Source organism: Leptinotarsa decemlineata, unplaced genomic scaffold, assembly GCF_025532065.1.
Source record: "Leptinotarsa decemlineata unplaced genomic scaffold, Ldec_3_MD MMD2_P_RNA_scaffold_9, whole genome shotgun sequence".
NCBI lineage: Eukaryota > Metazoa > Arthropoda > Insecta > Coleoptera > Chrysomelidae > Leptinotarsa > Leptinotarsa decemlineata.
The window spans coordinates 1,615,513-1,627,135 of NW_027412536.1; the positions used below are offsets into that span (position 1 = coordinate 1,615,513).

Here is an 11,623-nt window from a genome sequence, read left to right on the forward strand (position 1 = left end):
TACCCAAAAAAAGGTTGTAATGATACGCTTTTGCAAAATGTCCGTTTATTTGGGATATGTTCATAAAGACAATTCCTATACCGGAATTTTTGAATTTTCTTCACAGGTTTTTCAGGTTTAAGTGTTTTCGGATGGTCTTCAATTATTTTGATAGATTTACAATACTCCATTAATCTTCCCTACACTTATATCCGAATCCCTTTTTATTCTGGATTGAATTTGTTTGTCTTGTGGTATTCCAACAATCAGACGATCTCCAATCATTCTCTCTTCATATCTTGTATTTCTCGGTAGAAAATAGTCATCAAAGGCAGCCAGTAGTTTCACAAGTGTTGATTTCTGATCTTCGTTAAAAGTATTATACCTATATATCCAAGCCCTCGTCGCCAATACAAGTGAGAAGAATGTCTACGTTATTAGATGCCTTCAGATATATTTCGAATTTTTGTTTCCAAATTAACCAATTTCTAATGTCTCAATCAGTTAACGGGCTCGGGGGGTTCGTTACCAAATGTCAAATAAATTTTTTATACTTTTCTTGAATTATGGGATGAAATTCTCACAGATGAGTAGCTACTTCTGACACTATGTTATAAGCCTCTTAAAACATCAATACCTAAACGGTAACAAATTTCATTATCTTTTATAGCAGGGGAGCCCACGATGCAAAATGGGGATTTACTCGAGCGTCATTGAGACATATTAGGATGCAAAGCTTAGATGATATGAAGAAAAAAATGTTATATAATATATACCTTTTCATCGGTGGGGAAAGTGGCTATAGATTTTCAAATATGTAAAAAAATACTGTTGCATGGACATACTCGAGCGCGTCAGATATTGATAGCATCAATGTCCTACGTATTTTTAATAATGTTGGTATGTTAATCTGATCGTTTGCATGATGTGGGTCAGATTTTCTAAGGGGGCGTTAAGTGCAACAAAAAAAAGCTCTCATTCAATATTCTGACGATTTTGATCTGACGCAAACTCGCGGCCATTATTAAAATGTGCAAAAAAAATCGCCATTTTGAAATACTAAAGCGCGTCAGATTAAGATATATATGGTTCATCTTTATGTTTTAGACGTGCTGTCTCATAATCTGAAGATTATCTAGAGGGATTCGCTTAATCTGACGAAAACAATATTTTTTTAAATTTTCTTCAATTCATTGAACTTAATTAATGGAAATAGCATGCAAATAAATAAGTGTATGTTTTTTAAGCAGAATACTTGTATTTATAAGAAAATAATTTTAAAAACAAACCTAATTTTTTATAATTGATTGATTAATTAATGACGAAAAGAAAAATAAAACTTTCTATATTTTTTACCACTTTTATTTGTAACTAACGTTACTGCAGTTTTGTCCTATAAGGACATTTTTAAACGTATATATTCTATAAGTTTGAAAATGTCCTTATATATTGTATAAGTTTGAAAATGTTCTAATAGGACGAAACTGCAGTAACGTTAGTTACAAATGAAAGTGTTAAAAAACATTGAAAGTTTAATTTCTCTTTTCTTCATTATGATTTCCTACCAGGTAGTAACGACTACATCCATTAATTAATTGATTAATCAATCATAATATTCATCTTCATCACGAACGAGTCTCTGTGATCAGCTGTGATGGCGTCATGGCAACAGAATTCACAGTGGACACGGAGTGAGAGAGTAATAGATAGAGAAAAAGTGAATAGTGAATAGAGGAATAGAAACTCGAAGAGGGAAATATAGGTATCACACAGCTGCACGCATCAAACTTTATCGTCGAATTTTAGTTATTTCGGCTTGCGGAAATCGTCAGATTATATATTCTTCTTTATCCTTGAATTTCTTCCTTCAAAATAAAAAAAAATAGCTACGCTCGGGAATGCCGAAATGACGTTATTTTTTTACAACTTTGCTGCCCTCCCCTTTCTTTACGTCACTCTCAAATTTTCAGATTACTGGAATATACACTTTTTAGTAGGTAATTAACTCGCCCTACCTTCATCTGACGCGCTCGAGAATTTCTGATGATCAATTTTTTTTACTAATCTGATCCTTTATCCCTCACAGGCGGCCTTATATATGGGGCTCATATTTGGTGGAGGTACTTAACCGGGTACAAGATATCCCCCTGTATATTATTCTGCCGCGCTTTAGTAAATCTCGAAATCCCCGCTTGGGCTCCCCTATTATTAGTTCTTCTAACAGTTTTTGTACCTTCCAGTTGTACCTCTATTCTTGTTATCTGCCGTAATGACAACCACCCTAGCTTACTATTTATAATACAGGGTAATAAACATACATATAACATCTTTGTCGTATCAATTATCGTCTATTATGTCCCTTCAAGAGCGGTTATTATAAATGAGTTTAAATGTTTTTCAAACATATCAACTTTACTTTATAACACAAGACCCTGGAAAATATTGCTGCTTTTCTCTTACCACAGTATGTTATGAAACTGGCTGTGGCCATTTTCAGTTTTTTTTCACGAGAAACTTGTCAAGATATTTGTTATAGTACAAACATTACAATAGGATAAAAGTTGCCTATTTGAAGAAAAATTAAAATATTTTTTCTGATCGCAAAACTAAAATCACCGGAATTAAAATCGTACATCATAGTTTCAGAAGAATACTCTAATTCACTCTCTGCAATTGCCTTAGCGATCTTACAAATAAGATAGACGTCAAAGTGAAGTTAACCCATTAACGTTCAAGACATTAGAAATTTGTAATTTAGAAAAAATATTTATTGTGGCACGTTTAAAATACTCAAAAAAAAACAACAATTCGTCATTAAAAAAATATAAGCTAACAGTATTGAAAAAAAACAAGTGGGTGCGTAAGCGCACCTTTGGCCAAAAATGGTTAAAATAATCGAATAAAAAAAATAGAGTAGGTGCCCTATTTCTTCTAATGATAATTTTCGAAACAATCTGGGTGCACATGCACTTTGCATTTCCTACATAAATAAATGGTGTTACTTTTCCAAAATCATCATTTTTTTCTCGCACTGTTGATATCTGTAATTATCACATGTCCGACATTATCAAATCTTATATCATCTAGTAGAGCTGATGTAGATAGTCAACAAATCTGATTTGTTGATATGAGTATCGTGCCGGTTTTTTTGGGTTGCATAGGTATTTGAAAAATTCAAAATTTTTTCGGTCACCTCGTTATTCAAAAATGATGAAAAGATTTCGTAAGGCGTCTTGCCGCCATGTTCTGCTCTTATGTTATTCAAAAGTTCAATAGAATAGTATTGGGAAGAACCTGAATAGGTAGGTATATATATTATTTTCTATTCTGGAATAACACTTTTCAGAGATTTCGTAGCTTTTTGATTTTCTGATTCAATACGTTTTGCTATTTCACTCAGAGGGAGCTCGTCATCTGAATCATGACTACCTTCATTCGATTGTATTCCAGAAGTTCCGGCAACATCGGTCTCAGCACGTTCTTCTATTTCACTCAAAGGGATCATCTGAATCATCACTATCCTTATTCACATGAATTCCATAAGTTCCCGCAATATCCCCAGCCATTGTTTCTCCTCCGATTATATTTTCATCAATGTTCTCCTCATCGGTCAACTCGTCTGTTTCCGGCGGCACATAAACGACATCAATCGAATCATAATTTTGATAATCCAACTCTTCCTCTAATAAAGAGTTCAATTCTTGCGTCGACAGTGCTCTCTTCACTTATCATTTCAAAAACTGGCTATGAGAATAAATAATGATAATGAAATACCAAAATCTACACTCGAGTTATAATTCTTACCTCATGTTGACAATTTTTTACAAAAAATACGAGAAATCTTTCCTGCCGCCGATACTGATTTGCACTGAATTAAATTCAATCAAGGCTAATGATCAACTGACCATCGTATTCCCAAACTTGTCAAAACCCGCATACTAGTGCATGAAAATGTTTACCATTATCGGCCAAAGGTGGGTATACGCAAGCATCAAGTACATGCAAATATGAACGACATCCGAAAATATTTAGATAAATTAAAATACACGTTATCATTGAGCATATTTTTCATTACTGTTCAGCAAGAAATTAATTTATCATTTTATATTCAGTATCGACAAAATAGCTTTTATTGGAGAATTACAAGAACGCTCAATTTATAACATTTTCAAGTAAATTTCAGAAATTGAAAAAATCATGTTTTGGATTGAATAAAAATATTTTTACTTTTTCTGGATTATTGTTATGAATATCCATCAGAATAAACATAAATAATATTGATTCAAACCACAAAAAATATGCATAGAAAAGTTGCATGTACGCACCTTAGGCGGTTAATGGGTTAAATAAAAAATAATTTTGAATTCTTAGTTATCAGAAGTATTTTTCAGTCCAGAACCCAGTATACATATTATTCTTCTAATCGACAGCATGAAGAAATTAGTCCCGACATAATTTTTTGTAATGATCTGTCAACTTAACAGTTTTTTACTGAAGTTGACTGACTACTGAGTAACTACCGAATAATAATATTTGAAACCATATTCAACACTGGAGCTCAACAATACCAACAATATAATAAAGGCAGTGATTTCTTAAAACTATTACATCAATTATACCAAAGAACTTTTCAATCACTATCGATAACGTTTTTTTAATATATCATAGTTATAGATGCCAGAAGGTTATATGCTAACGGTGCTAAATGATTTTTAGGTTGTTTAAGAGTTCGCCAAAAATTTGTAATATCTAACTACATCAAAGTAATAACATTTTTATTCTGGAATTAAATTACCTACAAACACTAAGAAACAATATTTATTATAATCTAGAAATCACAGTTCATAACACCCTAACCTTTCTTAAATTTGAGTACTAGTATACTAATTGTTAAGAAAATCAAAATCCAAAGAGTAAGAGATATGAAACCATTGTAGACAACAGGATTTGCTAGTCCCCATCCTCTAGCAAGAACGCATCTCAAGCTTTCTGTAGCTTGGGTCAATGGAAGGACGAAAGATATTATTTTCAAATATTTGTTCATTGCTTCTATTGGCCAGATTATACCGCAGAGCATCACAATTGGAAGGAAACTACCCAAAGCCATGTACGTTGCCGATCTTTCGTTATCACATACACAAGAAACTACAAATCCTGAAATTATGAAAGAAAAAGTATTAATGCAATGAATTGAAAAGTCATCTTTATGAATCAATAATAACCTAAAACAATTTTCTATCATATGGATCTGAATCTATGCAAAAAACAAAAAATTGCTTAAACGTTCAAAGTACTAATAATATTGCAGATTGGGGTCGAAATGAAATAATTATTTTTCATTAAAATATGTTAACCAGAGCCTTGTTGAAACAATTACTTCCATGTCAGAACTGTAAAATAAATTGTTTTCATTTCTTCGGCAATTCTATGTTGATTCAGTTTTGTTTATTTTTCAGATGGTGTAAGGTTATAGGTATACTCAAAAGATTCTAGGAAGCATAAAAAGTTATACTTTTCTAATTCAAAAAAAGATGTGTACCTATATCATAATGCACACAGCTGATAGATTACAGAATATCAGACACCTCGCATATTAAGGAGTTTGATTAACAAATATTAGAACACTACAAATGGGTGATGATCTGTCAGAATTTAAAAGAAAAAAATTCATGTTGAACAAAAATTTGTCTTACGGAAAGTTAGTCATGAATAAGGACTGATGTCGAAAACTGAATAAGAAAAAGTTTATTTGCAAGTAACGAAGTAAAATAAGTACCTAACTATTTATATAGAAGCAAGAAATGAAGAAGAATAGGAATGGCTAGAAAAAAACGCAATAGAAAAAATTTTCACAAAGGGAATAAAAATAGGTTCGTCCAAGAATGGGATGTCTAGAGATACTTCACAAATATTTCAGAACGGAAATAAAATAAATATTTTTAAACAACCTTCAAAAACGGGAAAGTTCCTAATAGAACCGTATGTATGTCAATATTTGTTTTCTTGGGAAAAAATTTTTTGAATATAAAATATAAAGTGGAAACCAGAATATTTCGAAGTTATTTGGGCCAATAATTATCCAGTCAATATTACCGATTAACAAGTTTTATGCAAGATGCTGACGTACAGTAACTATTTTCAACAAAGATGATGAATCCAACAAGGTCATTTGAAAATGAACATCACCCAATTTATCTCAGAATTGATATTTAAAGATTCGGTTTCACTTTATATTTCAAAAATTATTTTGTTTTTTTAGTCTGCAGAAAATCTGTTGATTTTTTTGAAATACGAATACAATACTCTCCAAACATTTTTGTGTACTCATCACTAATTTAGGTGACAATAAATAAAATGAATTACCAAAGCACATTCCACAGACTCCAGCTAGTAGGGTAAGTATAAAGAGCACCCACCAACTTCCATTTTGTGTTAAACCAAAGAAGACAAATGCCACCAAGAGCACCATTACTGTTTGCCCAAGAATAACCACAAATTGGGTGATAATTTGAGAAGAGAGAAGCTCAGGGCCACTTATTCCATTTACTAATGAACGCTCCAGAATTCCTTCATTCCTTTCCATAATCATTGCTCCAGAAGTCAAAGCTACTGCCATGAAAAATATAATGCTGTAACAAAAAGTTTTTTTCTTATAAACAGAAATACTAAAATAAGTATAAATTATGATGATGATATTTTATGCTATTTTTTGTCACATTCATTAATTTAAGACCCATATAAAAAAGATGATAAGGTTTCTGGCGAGGTTGATTCGTTTACTGAAACTGTTTTTAGATGGTATTCGGTTGGCAATGCTGGATATAATATCCAGCATTGCCAGATATAAAATCCAGCATAATATCACAATCTCAATCTCAAAAGTTACGATTATTTCTTCAAAAATAAGAAAATCAACTAGGATCCAGCGGTGGCATCGCCACGTACATACTGTCATCTTTACAAGTAATTGATATTCCAGTAACATCCCAAGTTGAAGCTACAGTAACCAACATTTGTTCTCCTTGAATACTTTACATTTGTAACATCTACATCAGTGATGCCATCAGTATGACACTGTCAGCGGCCATGGAGTTCCTTCTAGATCTACCTCCTCTCCACATTTTTCTGGAGAGAGACGCTAGATGGACTGCATATATACTTGTGCACATTGCCAATTGCCCAAATCAATTCAATGAAGAGTGCAACAGACTGTTGGTTGACACAGGAAGTCACAGCATTCTGAAAATTACCTCTGAATTTATGCCTCCAACTGTCAACTACGAACTGCCTCATAAAGTACTGTTATCGAGAAGAGGGGACTGGATCCTCCGGGAGAAGGAAATATTAAGAAGATAGTTGTTAATTCACAGATGGATCAAAAACACCTAGCGGTTCTAGTGCAGGTGTTTTCAGTCGCAAACCCAGGACAGAGATATCAACCTACCTAGGAACCTATGCGACTGTATTCCAAGTGGAAATTCACGCTATTGAATTATGCGCGGAGAGATTGGAAGAATCCAACCTTATACACAAGTCAATAAAAATATTCTTGGACAGTCAAGCGGCCTTGAAAGATCTTGGTTCCTACCGAGCAACGTCTGAATTGGTAGCAAATTGCCAAAAACGACTTTCCTCGATAGGACTTAACAGGTTGTCTCTTGTCTGGACTCCTGGCCAATGAGGCTGCTGACTCCCTTGCAAAGAAGGGTGCTGCAAGCAGCTTCATTTGACCAGAGCCTGTCATTGGCATCGCTTTAAGCTTTGCCAAACAGACATTGAACACCTGGATGGCAAGAAGATTTTGGAATTCTGGCAGAATCTTTCAGAATTGGCTCACTCCAAGGTGTTTATTAACCTTTCAAAGCTTGATACCAAACAGTTGTTGGGCTACAGTAGGAATGAACTACGATGTCTAACAGGCCTTCTTACAGGTCATTGTCATTTGAATCATCATATGTAGAGACTCGGATTGTCGAAAGACAGTGTGTGTCGCCTCTTTTTCAAAAATGATGAAACAGTAGAGCAGACACAGCGGCACAGCGGAACAAGCACAAAGTATGTGCTCTGTTGTTCCGCAGAGCCGTCTGATCTGAAAGACCATTCAAGATACAAACTAATCGGCGTCGTTAAGAAGCTGGGTTTATTTGGTCGAGTGTAAATATGTGTTAGCCACAATAAACCCTTGCGGGTTGCGGTAGAGGGTCGAATAGACCTAACCTAACCTAACATCTACATATCACCCAATTACGACTTCGCGTAAAAAGAACTTGACCATTCACTACAACATACTTGCAATAACGTATCTTTGGAATACGTCTTTTCAAAACTAACTAATACACTTCATTGTATGATTTTCATTTTATAGTGAAAATCATACAATAAAGTGTATTCTTTAGTTTTAATATGTATGTTCATTAAGTATCGGCCATTTTTATTCAATTAATACGTCTTTTAATCCGAAAAGATCTCTCGTGTCAACAAGAGGAAATGCTGGAACACCAAAATTCTGATATTATGTGGTTTACAGAAGTTCACTGAATTCATATGCTGCGTTTATCGACCACCAAGCGATATACAATATAGGGCACTATTCTCTTTACTTGCAAACACCATTGCCTTTCTGCAAATCAATCATCCCAGTTTCGAAATTTCCATATTTGGTGACTTCAATGTTCACAATATCGAATGGCTTAAATTTTCAAATATCTACGACGAGAAGGTCACGAAGCTGAGGCTTCTGTAATGAGCAACGGACCTACTCAGATTATAAATGAGCCAACCAGGATTCCTGACCGTGATGGAGAATATGCTAGTCTGCAAAAATCTCGCCTACCAGCAGTGGCAAATGAAAACAAAAAACTTCACATTCACAGAATTAGGAATAAACTGCTTGGCAATCTCAACGGGTCTATATCCTCCTGGTCGGTAGCTAAAGCTGTCAATCAAAACTTCACAAAATCTACAATTCCACCACTAACACAAGAGAATGGTTGAACTGCAACAACATGCATAAAAAAAGCAAATCTACCAGCTGAATAATTTGCATCCCATTCCATAGTCGATTTTCTGTGAAAGACACCACCCACTATTCCAACATTAGATTCCACAATTCCGGAAATTACTTTTCGAAAATGCCTAGTCAGGCAAATTTTGAAACAGCTCAATGTCAACAAGGCGTCCGGTCCTGATAAAGTGCCCGTCATCGTACTTAAAAGGTGTGCCAAATGAACTCGCACCAGTATTTTGCAGACCTCTCAACCTACCTTACAAAAGGAAGGAATAACGCAATAAAAAAACATGGAGAGGTAAGAGCTGTTGCGTTTGATATTTCAAGGCCTTTGACCGATTGTGGCATGGTTTGATGAATCATTTTTGTGTTTGGCTCTCAAGTGAATCATTTTTGTGTTTGGCTTTCAAGTTTACTGAAAGAACTTTCCTTACAAGTGGCTGTCGATGAATATCTCTCGAATACTTTTATCATCAACGCTGAATATCCCTAAGGATCCACATTGTTTTCAATCCTCCTTTTATTGTATATTAACGACTTACTAAAGAAAATCAAGATTTCAATATATTGCGTTGCTAACGATAGCACAGTTATCTCATCATTCCATTTGGAATCCAGGACATCGACTGCGGAAGAACATCTTCACCGGGAGCAGGATGTTACATATCTTAATGAGGCAGCAACTTTTGATGTTTTATGAAGCTGAGATCAGACCTTCTTTGAAGTATTGCTCTCATATATGGAGCTCCGCCGTGAGTATACCCTGAAGCTGCTGGATTGCATCCAGAAAAGAGCCATGCGCCTGATTGGAGACGCGAACATCACTTGCAACCTTGAAAGTCTGGAACATAGATACTTTCACGGGAGGTGTTCAAGTGACTTGACACATTTGATTCCACCAAGAGCGGTACATGCCTATCAGAAATATATGATGGACTGTAGCTGCTCATCGTTTTGAGGTGCAACTCAGTACACCTCGAACGTCACTGTTTGAGAACTCTTCCATTTGGAGAACTGTGTTTATGGGAAATAAACTTCCTGAGAACGTTATTCCAAATTAACTCAATCTCCAGCGATTCATAGCCAACGTGAATCGTTACTTCCGTACAAGCACTGCTCTTAGAGCGCCTTAAGAATTTTCCTGTAGTGCTTGTATTCTTTTCTTGAAAAAATACCAAAACCCAGATCAATTTTGGGAGATTTGAACTTCCATAATTTATCTTGAGAATGTAACACCACCAACATTAGAGGTAGACCTCTTGAGGAAGTAATAGATGTAAACAACCTACTTATTTTCTTTCAAAAACTACACTTCACGATTTGGATATCAGATCGTGAGGTGTAGTTTTTGAAATTACTATGTATCTTCATCAAGTAACGGTCGAATCAATCAGAAAAAAAAACCTGATTATTCTTAACAACGGCGAAAAAAACCCTTTCGATTCCTTCATAGGCAATTCAAGCGTCATAGATATTTGTATATCCAACCCCTCCCTACTGCCGCAAATGGAAATGGAAATTATCCCGCACTTGTACGGCCTATCCCGCCTAACGGCCGAATCACTTAGAAAAAAAAACCGATTATTCCTAACAACGGCGAAAAAAACCCTTTCGATTCCTTCACAGGCAATTCAAGCGTCATAGATCTTTGTATTTCCGACCCCACCCTACTGCCGCAAATAGAAATGGAAGTTATCCCGCACTTGTAACGGCAGTGACCATCGCCTAATTTCAATTTTATCTCTCCGAGGACTTGTAGCGGAAGCCTACTCATTTCAGAAGTGAAAAGAGCAAACTGGAAACTATACCTCGCTGGAATAGACAACATACTTGGGTAGCTCAACCCACAAAATGATATAGACCAATATATCCAACTGCAATACTTTTCGCATTCCTTTAAGGAAGCCACGGCCATCGCATTTCCCAAAGCCAACAAAAAGTTCACTTTTCCCGACAGTTATCAACCAATAAGCTTGTCTCTATCGATGAACATAGTTGTGGCGCGTTATTCAGACCAGACCGGAGAGCTGAACAGTTTACCGTACTAACAGTTTGAATTCAGGCTGAAACGCTTGATTAAAAGTAGTCGACTATGCTACTGAATATTTCAACTGGGACAAACTCTCCACCATGCGAGTTCTGGAACCAGTCTTACAAGTCGCTGTCAATAAAATATAACTCTTTCCGGTGTTCACTTCAGACGTGTCCAAGTTAGAGAACAACTTCAAGAAGTTGGCTCTCTAAGCGGACGACATAGATCTGCCGGCCAGATGTACCAGCTATGCGCTAGGCACAGAATTATCTATAACAAGGGGACAGATTAGAGGAGTAGGCCAATCTCTGGAAGACTAGTATCAAGCGATACTACTCACCCGGAGGATGGCGCAACTGAAATAACAGATCGTCTCAGCGGACACAACATTCGTTGGACGAAAGAAGTAGAATATCAGAATGTTACCCTCGACAGGAAACTAACATTCATATCACATGTCACACATATGTTCGAGCTGGCGAAGACCGCTCGACACAACTTCTGCTCCATCATAGAACGTAGACGTAGGTATAACGGCTTTCAAACAAGACAATCCTACTTTTTACTATCCTACATTTCCCCACTGTCTGAGACCAGTACGTAAA

General features: G+C 35.5%; 1 protein-coding gene across 2 annotated transcripts in view; it reads right to left on the minus strand.

Annotated features, from left to right (window-relative positions):
• Positions 1-4,737: 4,737 nt before the first annotated feature.
• osy (ABC transporter oskyddad) overlaps positions 4,738-11,623 on the minus strand; it is a 96,228-nt gene continuing 89,342 nt past the window's right edge. For both annotated transcript variants that reach the window (XM_023159003.2, XM_023159020.2), the window contains exons 11-12: positions 6,343-6,608; positions 4,738-5,133 (exon numbers count right to left, since the gene is read on the minus strand). In XM_023159003.2, coding sequence (XP_023014771.1) covers positions 4,832-5,133; positions 6,343-6,608 — 568 coding nt within the window. In that variant the 3' untranslated portion in view covers positions 4,738-4,831. The remainder of the gene's footprint in view (positions 5,134-6,342; positions 6,609-11,623) is intronic.